At 34.3% G+C, this 16,699-nt stretch overlaps 3 protein-coding genes across 3 annotated transcripts; 2 read left to right on the top strand and 1 right to left on the bottom strand.

Annotated features, from left to right (window-relative positions):
- Positions 1-6,850: 6,850 nt before the first annotated feature.
- LOC104780672 (protein transport protein Sec61 subunit gamma-3) lies at positions 6,851-7,975 on the top strand. Its single transcript, XM_019244690.2, has 3 exons — positions 6,851-7,061; positions 7,153-7,285; positions 7,784-7,975. Exons 1-2 carry the CDS (start codon positions 6,968-6,970, stop codon positions 7,266-7,268), a joined length of 210 nt encoding a protein of 69 aa, XP_019100235.1. The 5' UTR covers positions 6,851-6,967; the 3' UTR covers positions 7,269-7,285; positions 7,784-7,975.
- Positions 7,976-8,082: 107 nt separating this feature from the next.
- Positions 8,083-10,606, top strand: LOC104780671 (acetolactate synthase, chloroplastic). The gene has a single exon (XM_010505194.3). It carries the CDS (start codon positions 8,410-8,412, stop codon positions 10,411-10,413), a length of 2,004 nt encoding a protein of 667 aa, XP_010503496.2. The 5' UTR covers positions 8,083-8,409; the 3' UTR covers positions 10,414-10,606.
- Positions 10,607-13,365: 2,759 nt separating this feature from the next.
- Positions 13,366-14,280, bottom strand: LOC104783907 (uncharacterized). The gene has a single exon (XM_010509008.2). The coding sequence runs from the start codon at positions 14,278-14,280 to the stop codon at positions 13,366-13,368; it is 915 nt and encodes a 304-aa protein (XP_010507310.2).
- Between the last annotated feature and the right edge of the window lie 2,419 nt (positions 14,281-16,699).

Here is a 16,699-nt window from a genome sequence, read left to right as displayed (position 1 = left end):
TTTCTTCTAATTTCTTTGATTGGTTGGTCATAAATCCTTTTTTTGCAAACATAATTGTTTCCAATCATTCAATCCCAAAGGGAGATAAGGAGTAGAAGCTCATCAACCTAATGTTAGATAAAATAGGCTAATCAAACACAAGTTTACAACAAACATAGATAGATAGATTGGAAAACATAAATTTTTGTTGATAGATCCATAAGAGTTCGGAGACTGTGACACCTTGGTTTGCGGATATGTTTAAAAGAATTGATTTGGTCACCTATGTCACCAAATTGCACTTATCTTCTCGGTCAAGTGTCCTAAGAGAACTCCAGAGTTAACCGTGTTTGAGTTGGAGTAGTTTCAGGATAGGTGACCTTGTGGGAAGTGATTGTCGAAACTGGACGAGTGAGGACAAAACACACGGAAAAATCATATGATGATTCGTAGGGTCGGTAAACAAATGTTTAAATCATCACGGACGTAATAAACCGGCCGACGGATATGGATGAACCATGAGTAGACATGGAGCCCACTGAGGAAGGTGGACCCATGGATTGGGAGTGAACATGGGTTCACTAATCAAGGTGGCAGTCACAGAGTTTCAAAGACAAAGGCTACATCATGGTGTATCAAAGACACTTCCGCAGATACATTGGAAAATTTAACATTAGTTACTATCAAAGATTTTGTGATGTTACATCATTGATTAGTATACTATGTAATATATTTTTTATTCGAAATGTTTTTTGAGCCAATAATTTTAGTAATTGAAAAAACTATGCAAAAGTAAAAGTAAAAAAAAACATATAATAGTTGGTTTAATGTGCTCATACATACATTCTAGATGGTGGTAAATATATTTGTAACATACAATATATTTAGGTGAAAAAAATACGCTTTTAATGGTAACATAAATAAAAGATTTGTAAATGAATATAAATCAGTATATTATAGCAAAAATAAAACTTATAAATAACATACAACAAATTAAAATATATTTTTATCAAATTTAATTTTATTTACAAAATTTTAAATGCGCGCTAATAATATATAAAACTTGTTACTGTATTTTTTTTTTTTCTTTCTTTCTATCTTTCTTTTTGGCCTTCGTTCTAATCCGTTTATCACGAGAAATCCGTGTTTGTTTGTTGCAGTAGTCTCAGGGAAAAAACGACTCGTAGTGTGAAAGACGTCATGGTGACAATTGTTAAAGCTGTGATATATGTATATCGTGATCACCACCATACCACTTACCACCAGTCATAGATTCTCCGACCTAATGGCTATAATATATAAAAAAAAATTCTTAATCATGTCATTGTCAATTTCACTTAACTAACGAAATAAAAGGAGTTTTGTCGCTTTTGATTTAAAAAAGGATGGTGACTATAGTCTCTTATATATTGGTTGGATTGACTCATTAATTAGGTGACCTCTAACAGTCTAACTTGTTAAGCTTTTCATATTTGTGCTCAGTTGTGGTAAATGCGGAAAGAGAAATAAGATAACGCCAAAAAGTTGCCACCAAAGCAACAGCTAATTTGACAACATGTCAATACAACAATTACGTGTATATATGATTATATATTGAAAAATAATTCGTATTCACCTCCTTTCCTCTCAACCAATCATCATGTTCTATCTAATATTTTATTTAAAAAATAAATTAAAACTAAATTAAAAATCAAAACTAATTAAGGAACAAATGTTGTATACTTTTATTTAAAAAAAAAATATATTAGTTTGGTTTAGATTTTACAATTAAACGAAGTTATATATCGGTTTGGGATTATAAATGAGAATTGAAGTTTAGATTTTATAATTAAAATGAAATTATATGTCGGTTTGGTTTAATAAATGAGGTGATTAGGGTTTAGATTTTACAATTAGAACAAAATTATATGTCGGTTTGGGTTTTCAAATGAGATAGTTAAAGTATATATTTTACAATTAGAATAAAATTATATGTCAGTTTGTGAAACAACCCGACCCTTTTTTTTAAATAATACTAAATACAATATATAACTAAGCATCTCATACTACTTAATTAACCCAACCTAAACCACAACTCATCATTAAACCAGCAATAACCAATATACACAGCGGAAACATACCAATAACACAAAACCAATACATCATCAATACATTAACATTCCTAATCATTCCATCCATCACCTAGTCATCACTCTAACCAAGGTTCCAACATAAACAATATATCCAACAACACACAAACGAGACCCTAGATCATCCTCCTCCTCATCGCCATGATTCCACGTCACATACCTGCACACCACAAACAACAATTGAGATGCGTAAGTATTATCATAAATACTTAGTGAGGTAATCCTCCCATCTACTGGGCTATACACACAAGCAACTGAGATTCCAATGTTTAACAAACAACAAACAAAACACAACAAACCAGGAAAACACACAACAGTCAAGTGGTGTCGATCGACACTGGCCTAACATGGTGTCGACCGACACCCAACTGGTGTCGATCGACACTGACCCCGCAGACACGTTCTGCTCAAAGCCGATCATCAAATCTCCGTTTCTAACCATCTCCAATCCGTCCCAAACTCACCCAAAAGCTTCAGGAACCTATAAGAACCATAACACAACCACCACAAGCAACAACAACACCACAAACCACAACAAGACAAGCAAAACAAAGGATTCTCAGACTTAGATAAGCCATGGTCATGCACTCACCTCTTTGCAGGAAGTTTCTGACCAAAAGATGTTGAATCCAACACCTTAGGAAGCTCCTCCTTCATCCTTAGCTCTAGATCTTCACTCCACAGGAACAGATCTCACCCCACAAGCCTAGAATCTCCCATAAACCTCTCAAGAACACTCTCCAATGTTTTTCTCCTTTCTCTCTTTTCCTCTCTAAAAATAGCGACCAACTCTCTACTCCATGACCCTAGGTCGATTTTCTCATAAATATGTCGGTTTGGCACTTCAATTGAACCAAACCAACCCAAAACGACAATTCAAATCAACCTGGTCGAACCAAAATTGATAGTGTCGATCGACACTCCTCTTGGTGTCGATCGACACCCCTTCCCAATACCCAAAAAGTGGTTTGCGGAGGTTACAGTTTGGGTTTACAAATGAGATAGTTAGGGTTTAGATTTTACAATTAGAACGAAATTATATATCGGTTTGGGTTTATAAAAGAGCGGTTTAAATTTCTAATTTTATAATAATGTATACAGAATTTATTTCCTTATTTTATAAGGACGTAAATGAAGAGGTTCTCACCCCTAGGGGTGAACCCACGTATTGTCCTCATATATTCCAACCTTCGTTAACATTATGAAAATTGTATTTTCAGAATAGTATTTTGAATGATTTAAATCTGATAGGAGTAGATGTTGACAAAAGAAAATCTGACTTGAAACAGATAATACTTGTGTTTGTTAACAACACTATGTTTGGATTATTTTTAATAAAAAGGACAATTCTCATAAACCACTAAAATATGATTTTTCCAAAAATACAATTTCTAGTTTTTTGTTTACCCAAAAAATACCATTAAAATTGAACTAAAGTTTTAATATTTAAACTAATCTCTAAATCTTAAATGTTAAACTCTATCTCTAAATATATATTTTAAATAAAATATTATCGACCCAAATCAAAAAAAAAAATTCCATACTTTTAAAAATCATTTTTTTTGTTTGTGGTATTTTTGAAAATATTTTTGTCGCCGGTTGTTACTAGAGATAAACCATAAATCTCTAAATATACTAGGTTTTGAACTCACGCTACGCGTGGATTTATTTGATATATTTTGATAAAAATTATATATGATTGATTACGGTAATAAAATATTATCTCATAAAAAAAATTAAAATTAGTACTAAGGAAAAAAAAAAATTTTCAGATACACATTTTTTTAAAATATAAAATTCAGTTGTGTTATAAAATCAAATCTGATAAAAAAAATCATAAATTTAACTTGACGTCCAAGCGAGGCAAATCAAACTGATGACCTCACATATCCTAAACCATATTTTTTTACCACCTGAAAAACGAAACAATTTATAATCATGAATTTAACTCGTTTTCATATTTAATTGATTGCTACCGCCTATGTTTTCGTGTTTTTAATTCAATGTTTTCTTATTCTTCGTATTCTTTTTTGTCATTTTCATTGTCAAATTTTGTGTTAATTGTCATCGTAACTTTTACCGTTTGGTTCTTCGTTATACTCTTTTTCTTCTTCTTCCTCGTCAACTTCTTCACATTCTTCCACTGAAAAACCTTTTTTAGACTACCACACAACTTGTTAACCCATCAAACTCCAAGAACAAAATCATTTCTTTTCTCATAAAATTTGTGAAATTCATGATTACCAGCATAGTCAACACATGCACCAAATTATTGACAATTTTATCCATATACTTATTTGGTTTTAGATCCACGCGTTTAGAAACTTCTCAAACCAAAATTCTTACTTGGTTTATAATATTTTAAAAACATAATAAAATATACTAATAATTATTTATTTAATATGAATCATATGATATATAGAAATATGAGTACACTATAAGAACATATTAATTATAAATAAATAATATCTACTATATTATATCATCAAATAATATCAACCATATCATATTATCAAATAACCGTAACCGTATATAATAATAACCGCTTGAACCGTAACCGTATTTAAACGTAACCGTTTAACCGTTTGTTAAACGGTTCTAGTTAAGGTTACCAAAATTTCAAACCATAACCGATGGTAAATAAACCTTAACCGTGACAACCATAACCCTGGTCATGCCTATGTATATCTAATAAAACATGTGTGCTTGTCGTCCATCTTTCTTCTTTAAACTTCAAAATTTGACTCAAACATCAAATTAAGGTCTTGCGATGTCAATCCTTCTTCCTTAGACCCAAAAATAAAAAATTAATGAAAGAATATCAACTCATCTATAAAATAATACACAAAATATGTTTTACAGCTCATAAGAAATAAAAATCACAAATGTAGATAAATAAAATAATTTATGTTTTGCATCAATATTTATAATATTTTAAACTTTTAAAAGGTTTCGAAATATATAATTTGAACCTTTTAAAAATTTTCAATATTTATAATATTTTAAACTTTTAAAATTTAAAACTTATAATATTTAAAAGCTAAAAACTTTTAAAAGTTTCAATATTTATAATATTTAAACTTTTAAAAATTTTAAATAGTATAATATTTTTTGAAACTACTTAAAGTTTTAATTTGATCAAATAAAAAACCAGATCAAACCAAATAAAACTTTTAAACTTGGACGCCTGATAAATCAAGATTTCCTGCTCATTTGGAAGCATATTAATCTAATTTATACTGGTTCTGAACCATTGTCTAAAAAATTTATAGCCGATGTGGGATATTGTGCTTAGTTCTTTGATTTCCATAAATTTAAAATTTTTCTTTTTCTAAAAAATTCTGTAAATTTAAAAAATGTTAATGAATGACATGTCAAATCATGATAGGTTGTTTAAAATAATTCTTAATATAGAAAATTCTGGAAATTGTATAAAATGTTAATAAGTGATATGTCAAATTTCTATTGGTTGTTTAAAATCCTATGTGGACTTCTAAAAAATTCTGTAAATTTAAAAACTGTTAATGAATGACATGTCAAATCATGATAGGTTGTTTAAAATAATTCTTAATATAAAAAATTATGGAAATTGTATAAAATGTTAATAAGTGATATGTCAAATTTTTATTAGTTATTTAAAATCCTATGTGGACGGCCTTAGGAGCTTATAGCTCCTAACTTTTTATTAGTATATATTAGTTTATCATAAGAGACAAAATCATCACTTCTCGGCTTAAGTACCATCTCACTGTGAAAGTCCAAGCTAAACAAAATACCATAGCAGTTTTTTTTGTGCCGGTGAGTAATAATTTGATTTTATGGTTTTAGGAAACAGGTGTTAAGAATGCACAAAATAGCTACGAATGATAGCAAGGGTTCTTGAAAGGTATAGAAGTACCATTTTTGTTAAAAATACAAATGTATAAATCTATTCTCATGGTTTTTTATTAGTTAAAAATACAAATGTATCAATATTGTATCTTGAGTGATTTGAGTTTTATATGATTTTGGTGATTTAAAGAAGTTTGTACGATTTATGTAAAATCCTTTCAAATTTTATCTAAAATCACGAGATTTGAATTTATGTATTTTTAAGTAAAGAAATCCTTTAAAATCTTTCGGAAGCTTAAAAATAATCAAAATTAAAATTCAAATCCTCCAAACATTTTGTAGATTCTAAATTAGATATTCAAATTACTAATTTAACAATATTAAATTTTATAATATTTTTAATGATTGAATAACATAAAATTTGTTAATTTTACATGAATCAGTAAAATGTTAGATTGAATACACCTTCTAGTAGGAATTCCATAAAGTATAATTGGAGATGTGATTTCTAAATTCATATAGAATTGTAAATAATGGAAATCAAAACATATGGATTTTGAAATAACATGTTTTATCCTTGGATTTGAATCTTCTATTTTACAATTTCAAATCCATTCAAATTCATTTAAAACATAATGTGGATTTTGAAATCCAAAAGCAAACCATTAAATGAATAACATGGGATTTTAACAAGTATTTATAAATTATATAATCAATAATAAATAATTTTGATAAGTATTTTAAAATTAAAATTGAATAACAAATGATTTTTGTTTGGATTTTCAAATCCATGAAACTAGTTGAAGAGTGACCAAAATAAAACTGAACCGGAGTAGTTGTGTTCAAACCGGATGGATCAATCTGAATTGTGTAAAAATTATTGAGGACGCGAAGTCAACGGAACACAAAACTCAAAAGTATATAAAAGTCAAAATGTCAAATTAAAACCAGGCAGCACCACCAAAAACGACGAACCTCTCCTCCTGAAACCCTAATTTCGATACCTAATCCGATCTAAGAAGAAAACCATGGACGCCATTGATTCAGCAATCGATCCTCTCAGAGACTTCGCCAAGAGCAGTATTCGTCTCGTCCAGCGCTGTCACAAACCCGATCGTAAAGGTACGCCCAATTTTAAGCTTTTTTTGGATCGGATCTGGAGATTTTCATTTCTTTAATTTCTGTGATTTGATTTGATTTGATTGATTCTCAGAATTCACGAAAGTTGCTGTGCGTACTGCGATTGGATTTGTGGTGATGGGATTCGTTGGCTTCTTCGTCAAGCTCGTCTTCATCCCAATCAACAACATCATCGTTGGATCTTCTTAGGATACACACTTTACCAGGTTTTCTTACTTCTATCTGCTTAGTAATAATTGTCTCGCTTTATAATTTGCATAGACTTGGTTATGTTTCTTGAAATATATTGCATTGATTCAATTTGTTCTGTGACTTCTGGCTATTGACTATATAGTAACCACAATTCTTGGTTTTATGCTCATGGATTTGTTAATGACATTAGTAGATAGAAGATGATAGAGATATTGGAAGACTTATGGAATTTAGGATGAATTTGGCTTATTGCTTCAAAAAGATTAGAGCTTTGCTGATCTGCTGTTGCCACGCTTCTGTCCACTTGTATCTTAGTTAGCCCTCTATCTTCTGTCACACTTGAGAGTTTTGTTTGTTCTTGAATTATTTCTCTGTGTGCTGTCATGGAGTCTCTGTTGTTACCTCTTTGCTTAGTCATACCTGTGTATTACAATTCCGGTTGTTTTCATTTCAAGAAATTCGAGAATAAACACTCCTTTGTGAAAGTTTTCTAAACTGTGAATCCCTTACAGACAACGCACCGAGGAGTAGAACAAGAAGAACGACATTGTCAGCCTCAGTGGGAAGCTCTATTCCCTGCTATGTTTTTGTAGCCAAATTTTTATGTTCTTACTTATACGATTTCACTTATCGTTTTGCTCTGTTTTCATCATTTTTATGTATGCAAAAATTATATTCGTCATCAAGGAGTATCTTTTTTAAAATCTCAAGTTTCAAATTGGGAACTCAAAGTCATCATCATCATCCGAACTGTGTTTTTTTTTTTTGGGTCCAATTCTTAGAACCAACTTGCAGCTTAGGTTCACAATCAAGACAACCACAACTTGTATTCATCCTCTTAAGTCTTTAACCAACCAAAAAGAAATAAGATAAATTTTGATAAAAATATCTCAGCCACAAATTCTACATTTAGGATTTTACTCTTTTAGTATATTCAAAGGCTCAATCACAAAATACAATAAAGACTAGATTCCCTATCTATAGAGACAAAAATCACATCCTGAGGGCAAATCCGTAAATACATCACAAAACCCTTAAAACTCCCCCAAGTCTCATATTTTAAAAACGATTCATCAGGTTCACACAAAAGTCTCTCTTCTCTCTGTTTCTCTCTCTGGCTTCGTCTTTCTCCTGAACCATGGCGGCGGCAACAACAACATCATCATCTTCGATCCCCTTCTCAACAAAACCTTCCTCATCCAAATCACCATTACCAATCTCCAGGTTCACCCTCCCATTCTCCCTAAACCCAAACAAATCCTCCTCCTCCTCCCGCCGCCGCGGTATCAAATCAACCTCCCTCTCCATCTCCGCCGTTCTCAACACAACAGCCAATGTCTCAACCACTACTCCTCCATCAAAACCAACCAAACCCGAAAAAAAGAAATTCGTCTCCCGATTTGCTCCAGATCAGCCACGCAAAGGCGCTGACATCCTCGTCGAAGCTTTAGAACGCCAAGGCGTAGAAACAGTCTTCGCTTACCCAGGAGGTGCATCAATGGAGATTCACCAAGCCTTAACTCGTTCCTCCTCGATCCGTAACGTCCTCCCACGTCACGAACAAGGAGGCGTGTTCGCAGCTGAAGGCTACGCTAGATCCACAGGTAAACCAGGTATCTGTATAGCTACCTCAGGTCCTGGAGCTACGAATCTCGTTAGCGGATTAGCCGATGCCTTGTTAGATAGTGTTCCTCTTGTAGCGATCACGGGTCAAGTCCCTCGTAGGATGATTGGTACTGATGCGTTTCAAGAAACTCCCATCGTTGAGGTGACGCGTTCCATTACTAAACATAACTATCTTGTGATGGATGTTGAAGATATTCCTAGGATTGTTGAGGAAGCTTTCTTTTTAGCTACTTCTGGTAGACCTGGACCTGTTTTGGTTGATGTTCCTAAAGATATACAGCAGCAGCTTGCGATTCCTAATTGGGAACAGTCTATGAGGTTACCTGGTTATATGTCTAGGATGCCTAAACCTCCGGAAGATTCTCATTTGGAGCAGATTGTTAGGTTGATTTCTGAGTCTAAGAAGCCTGTGTTGTATGTTGGTGGTGGTTGTTTGAATTCGAGTGAGGAGTTGGGTAGGTTTGTGGAACTTACGGGTATACCTGTTGCGAGTACGTTGATGGGTCTTGGTGCTTACCCTTGTGATGACGAGTTGTCGTTGCATATGCTTGGAATGCACGGGACCGTGTACGCGAATTACTCTGTGGAGCATAGTGATTTGTTGTTGGCTTTTGGGGTGAGGTTTGATGATCGTGTCACGGGTAAGCTTGAGGCTTTTGCTAGTAGGGCGAAGATTGTTCACATTGATATTGACTCGGCTGAGATTGGGAAGAACAAGACTCCTCATGTGTCTGTGTGTGGAGATGTTAAGCTGGCTTTGCAAGGGATGAACAAGGTTCTTGAGAACCGAGCTGAGGAGCGTAAGCTTGATTTTGGAGTTTGGAGAAGTGAGTTGAACGAACAGAAACAAAAGTTCCCTCTGAGCTTCAAGACGTTTGGGGAAGCTATTCCTCCTCAGTATGCGATTCAGGTCCTTGATGAGCTGACTGATGGGAAAGCCATTATAAGCACTGGTGTCGGTCAACATCAAATGTGGGCGGCGCAGTTTTACAAGTACAAAAAACCGAGGCAGTGGCTATCATCAGCAGGCCTTGGAGCTATGGGTTTTGGACTTCCGGCTGCTATTGGAGCGTCCGTTGCGAACCCTGATGCGATTGTTGTGGATATTGACGGAGATGGAAGCTTCATAATGAATGTGCAAGAGCTGGCCACTATCAGGGTAGAGAATCTCCCAGTGAAGATACTTATACTAAACAACCAGCATCTTGGCATGGTTATGCAATGGGAGGATCGGTTCTACAAAGCTAACCGAGCTCACACATATCTTGGTAACCCGGCAGCGGAGGACGAGATATTCCCGAACATGCTGCAGTTTGCATCAGCTTGCGGTATTCCAGCGGCGAGGGTGACAAAGAAAGCAGAGCTCCGAGAAGCTATCCAGAAAATGCTGGATACCCCAGGACCATACTTGTTGGATGTGATTTGTCCGCACCAAGAACATGTGTTGCCGATGATCCCAAGTGGCGGCACTTTCAATGATGTCATAACGGAAGGAGATGGCCGGACTAAATACTGAGAGATGAAACTCTGAACTGTTTACGGTCTTTGTATCCATATGGTAAAAACTTAGTTTGCAATTTCCAGTTTGTGTTTTGGTAATTTGAGTTTTTTAGTTGTTGAACTGCTCTTTTTTGGTTACCTCAGAACTACTACTGCTACTGTTGTGTTTGTTTTCCTTCATATATAAATAAATAATCCTGTTCGGTTTACTTGTTGTGAATTGCGAATGGAGAACTGAGTAATTAAAATTGATTTTTTTTTATCTCATACTTCTAATAAGCTTGTTTGAATTGAACATTACAATGTTTGAAAATTGAAAATGTAACTCCTCCGTTCATGTCTCTCCAACCTATCAAGAAAAAGTAATTCTCAACTTTGTACAAATTAAAATGAAAAGGTTAGGCCTTGAATGGATATAGTTTTTCAAATGGTTTTTGGTATTAGATTTTTTAAAAATCTATTTTTTAACCATTCAAGATTTTATGAAAAATAGTTTCCCTAACAAAATAGTAAATCCATATTCTTGAAGATTTTACTAATTTTTTAACAAAATCTCAAATCCCACTTCAATAAGTTTTTGAGACTTCCTGTACGAAACATTTTTTTTTCTAAGTTTTCATTTGTTTTTAAATTTATTTTGCAAAATCTAAAAAACAAAATTAAAAAAAAAAACTAAAATTTATAATCTAAAAACTACCTAAAATCTCTCAAACATTCATAGCCTTAATAAAAACGTCGGCTAAAAAAAGAAGAAAAAGAAGAAATAGGGAACTCTAATAAATTGATGTTTGAAAAATATACTTGAATTAGGTATTAGTTGATTTTTCTGATTTAGGATTCACATGATCCAAAAAATAATTTCAGAAGCACTAAATCAGACATTGGAAGTGGGAAAATAATCCAGAAGGTTTTAATTTATTTATTATGTATTGACAAAGCTTTTTTTAGTTCAAACTAAAGTAATATTAATAAGCCGAAAAGAAACTAGTATTAAAGTTGTATTTTAATAAAAAGAAAGAAAAATAATTGTTCTTTAAATTATATTAATTTCTTTTTCCAGCATGAGGTTATGATGGCAGGATGTGGATATCCATTTTCCCCTTTTCTAGTCTTTAATTAATCTATTATTGTTGACAAAATTTATTAATTATTATAGTTAGGGATTTACTTATTTTAATTAGAAATTAACATCTCTAAAGAAAAATAGAAAAATATTTAGGTTCACTCCTAGGATGAACGATTGTATTCACTTCCTGCTCTCTTAACCAATCAGAATATTCTATCTAATATTTCATTTAAAACACACAAAAATTAAGGAAATATCTGTATAATTTTAATTAAGGAAAGTTAAATATTGACTTGATTTAGATTTTATAATTAAACGAAATTATATATCGGTTTGAGATTAGAAATGAGAATTAGGGTTTAGATTTTACAATTAGAATAAAATTACATGACGGTTTAGATTACAAATGAGGTGGTTAGGGTTTAGATTTTACAATTAAAATGAAATTATATGTCGGTTTGGGTTTACAAATGAAGTGGTTAGAGTTTAGATTTTACAATTAGAAGAAAATTATATGTCGGTTTGAGTTTACAAATGAAATGGTTAGAGTTTAGATATTACAATTAAAACGAAATTATATGTCGTTTTGGTTTACAAATGAGGTGGTTAGGATTTAGATTTTACAATTAGAACAAAATTATATGTCAGTTTGAATTTACAAATTAGGTGGTTAGAGTTTAGATTTTACAATTAGAACAAAATTTATATATTGGTTTAGTTTATAAAAGAACGGTTTGGAATTTTTATTTTAGAATGATATATACAAATTTTATTTCTTAATAAAGGTGAATAAAGAGGTTATTGTCCAACAAAACACAAACTTCATAAAGCTAATTTCAATAGATCGAACTCTTTAACAACAACAACAACAACAAAATCAATCAAAACTACATACTCATGATATGTACGAAGAAACAGGATGCAATTTGATAGAGAAAAGTAGATCCAAAATAAATACTAATGGTACTTTCAACGTTACATACTTACATGTAAGATCAGGATCAACCTTTATATCCTATAGCACGTTCATAAGAAGAAGAAAAAAAGCTATATAATATAGCAACCACTCATATCATATTACTTATATAAATTGGTCAATCTTCAAATTTGTAATTGGTGAGTTGTTCAAAGAGTGAGACTCTTTCGCCTTTCTCAGACACTTAAAAGTAAGACTCTCACTTTCTCTCCTTTTTTTTTTTTTTTTTAACTTTTGGCCCATTTATATACAAAATAAAATCTCTTGACTTGTGATTTTGTCTTTTTGGTTTCTCACTTTTTCTTTCTATTTGTCAATGAGAGAAAAATAGTTTAAAAAACTATAGGTTATATAGAAGGGTGATTTGCAAAACTAGACACTTCTGTCTGTTTGGGCCATCTGTATAGTACTGTATAATACTATTGCTGATCTCAAATTATACACGCACATCAATGAAATTGTACTTCTATAAGATTTTTCTTTTTTGCAAACTATTGAAATGTTTTTCTTTGTAATTTTATGGATCCAAGAGACTGTTTTGTGGTAATCGAGTTTTCAGGCTCTCATTCAAAAAATGTGATGCGTGGAACGACAATCAAACATTGACAATCACCAAGAAACTCGATCATGAAGTTTATAGTCTTTAAAACAAAACTATTTATCTCTCAAAATATTTTCCAAGATTATCATATATGTATATATATATATATATATATAAATATCATAATAAATGAATTCAGTTACACTTTTACATATAATATTTTTAATATATAGAAAATATTATGTTCTTATATAAACGATCATGTATATTTCATCTTGAATATAATATTAATCTTTTTTTTTTTTTTTGTCAAAATAGGAATTTTATTAAACTCTTAAAGTTACGAACAAGGAAGGAGAAGAGCCCCTTTTGCTACAGCATCAGCCTAGCGATAACTCGATTGAGAGATAAAACGGAAACAGCAGACATTGAAACAAACAGATAAATTCAGGATATTATGAGTAATCCCGTGAAGATCCTTGTGTGGAGTCTTCTGGTTAAGGGCTTTGACTAGGATTAGCGAGTCAGAAGCAAAGAGAATGTCGATGGTACCCAATGCAATTGCAACTCTCACCGCTGCAAGAGTTGCCTTGCCTTCGGCGACCAACGGTGAAGCGACCGCAGATAAAAGTGCAGATCCTTCGAAGATGATTCGATCGTGATGATTTCTGCAGATCCATCCGATTCCAGCCCGTCCGTCTTCCTTCCAAGAGGCATCAGTGCAGCAAATGGAACCACTCGGAGGGGCCTGTGGGATATGGGTCGGTTGGGGTGTTGTCAGGTTGTGAGCCGGGGAGATTTGAGCCTCCTGCCACTCACGGGCTCGACAAATTGTTGTTACCAGGGCTTCCTGTACGGATATATGCCTCTTGTTAAAAATCATCTGGTTTCGTGATGTCCAAATCACCCAGAGGAGCCAGGGGGCTAAGGGGCCGTTTCCCACTCCCAAAGGAGGTAAGCATGTAAGGTTGTTTACCAGCTCTAGTCCGCCTGTGAAAGAAAGGACTTCTCTCACCGCAGATTGTTCTCGGAAAGGGACCAAATCCCAGATGGTCTTTGCAAAAGGGCATTGAAAAAAGAGGTGTAAGGTTGTCTCCTCGGCTTCACAATGAGGGCACTTCATAGGGTCGAGAGCAGTGCGACATGACAGATTTTCCCCTACAGGTAAGGCATTGTGTACCGCTTTCCATAGGAATAGTTTTGTTTTTGGTGAACACTTAAGAGACCAGATTTGCTTATGCCAGTTGAAATCGTGGTTTCCGTTGTAGGATCCGTGGTCCTCAGTTTCCTCCGCCAGCATAACTTTGCTAAGAGGGCTTTATTGAAAGTTTTGATGTCTCGAAAATCCAACCCCCTGCACTGTAAGGTCTTATCATTTTCCTCCAAGCTAACCAGCACATCTTCCTTTTACCAGTATTAGAGTCCCACCAAAACTGAATAAGGGCTGATTGTATTCGTTTGCACAAGGAATTTGGCAGATGAAAGCAAGACATAGAGTAAGTCGGCATAGCAGCCAAGACTGATTTAAGCAAAGTAAGTTTACCAGCTTTGGAAAGGAAGCGTGAAGACCAACTCATAGCTCGTTGCTTAATGCGGTCTACAATGGAGGTGAACAAATCTTTTTTCTTTCTGCCAAAAAGTTCAGGTAGTCCAAGGTATTTGCCTTGACCACCTTCCTTTTGTATTTCCAGGACTCGTTTGACCCTTTTTTTTAATCTCCGGAGGTGTTTTCTTTGAAAAAGTGACTGACGACTTATCTTGATTAATCTTCTAACCCGAAGCATCTTCATATTTTTCCAGGATAGTCTTCAAGGTTCTACAACTTTGTTGATCCGAGCGGAAAAAGAACATAGTATCATCCGCAAAGAGCAGATGATTTATCCTGGGGCTCCCTTTTGCTACTCTTAGACCTGGTAAATTTCCTTTAACATGTGCCTTGTGACATAACCCAGAAAGGACCTCACTACATATAATGAACAAATAGGGTGAGAGGGGGTCCCCTTGTCTGATTCCCCTTTCCGGGACTACTGAACCTTTAACTTGACCATTAAACAAGAAAGAGTAGGATACTGTAGAGACACATTGCATAACCCATCATACCCATGTACTGTGAAAACCCATCCTTTCAAGTGCTGCTTTGATAAAATCACATTCTACTCGGTCATAAGCTTTGCTCATGTCGGTTTTAACTGCCATGAAACATTTTTTTTTTGCTTCAGAGACTTTGAGATAGTGTAGGGCTTCATGAGTACTTAGAACATTATCCGTAATAGCTCTCTGTGGGACAAAAGCTGATTGGTTTTGGGATATGCACGAATGTAAAAATTGTTGTAGACGTTTTGCAAGTAGCTTGGAGATGATTTTATAGTAAACTGAACAAAGTGCTATTGGTCTGTAATCAGATACTTTTTGTGGGCAGGTGATCTTCAGGATTAGTCTGATATGTGTGTGGTTAATCTTTTCGGGCAAAATCCCATTAATGAAGAAAGACTGCACTTCTGCAATGGTCTGATCCGCAACAGTCGACCAATTTGCTTGGAAAAAGCTTGCAGAAAAGCCATCAGGCCCAGGCGCTTTATCCGCGTGATGGAGAAACATGTGTCTTTGATCTCCAACGAGGTTGGCATGGCTATTAATCTATCATTCATCTCTGCAGTTATGCAAGGGGTAAGAGCTTCCTCCACCACATTTCTTCGATCACCCTCTTGAGAGGTAAAGATATCTTGGGAATAGTCTGCTATCACACTGATTATCTCTTTTTCCTCGTACACAGGGGAGCCTGCATGGGTCTCAATTACTGAGATATTGTTTATAGCCCGTCTACCTTTTGTAGCAGCATGGAAGAAACCCGAGTTCTTATCTCCCAAAGCAAGCCACATCTGTCGGCTACGCTGTTTCCAAAATTCCTCCTCCTGTTTATAGGCTCTTAGCAGTCTTTGGTTAATCAGGTCTACGGAGCTTTGAGGAATGTCCTCCTCACTCATCGCTTCTTCCAATTGTTCCCTGAGAGAGGCTATCTCTTTTTGACTATTTTGCAGCTGGGTTTTACTCTATTTGATGATAACCAATTTGCACCGATGGAGTCGCTGATCCACTGAATCTTCACGATCACAGGACCAAGCTTCCTTAACCAGCTTTGTAACTTCCGGGTTCTCTTTCAGCCTTCTATCATACCTGAACAAACCTTTTATGTTTTTCTTTTCAGGATCAAAAGACGTAACCAGAGGTCGATGATCAGAACCCTCAAAACGAAGATACTCACTTCTGCCCGAGGGGTATGCAATAATCCAGTCACTGTTAGCCATGGCACGGTCCAATCTGCACCGGACCACATGATCATTCCTTTTCCCTCTCTAGGATAGAAAGTTACCGTTACTAATGATATCATTAAAATATCCAAGATCTTGAATGAACCATGGTCCAGATCTTGAAAGAGCTATTTCCTGTAGACTGTTCCAGACATGTATTATCTTTGTTCGATCTCGCTCACCATATAAGAAGGTAGAATAAAATACCCTTCCCTTTGCTTTTATTTTTGTATCTATGAAGTGTTGATTGGCGGAAATGATTTCCAGGTCTAAGCTTGTCTTCCAGAAAAGAGCCAAACCTCCTGCTGCAGGAGAGAAAGAGGGAACTAGGTGGTGTGAGGGGTAGTCAATCCAGCTTAGATTTTTGAGGACCGACTCAGACAAATTCTTGGTCTCCATGAGGAATAAAAG

This window comes from Camelina sativa, chromosome 4 (genome assembly GCF_030686135.1).
Source record: "Camelina sativa cultivar CO46 ecotype springtype chromosome 4, ASM3068613v1".
NCBI lineage: Eukaryota > Viridiplantae > Streptophyta > Magnoliopsida > Brassicales > Brassicaceae > Camelina > Camelina sativa.
The sequence above is the reverse complement of the archived record's forward strand: the minus strand, read 5'-3'. Positions and strand labels throughout refer to the sequence as shown.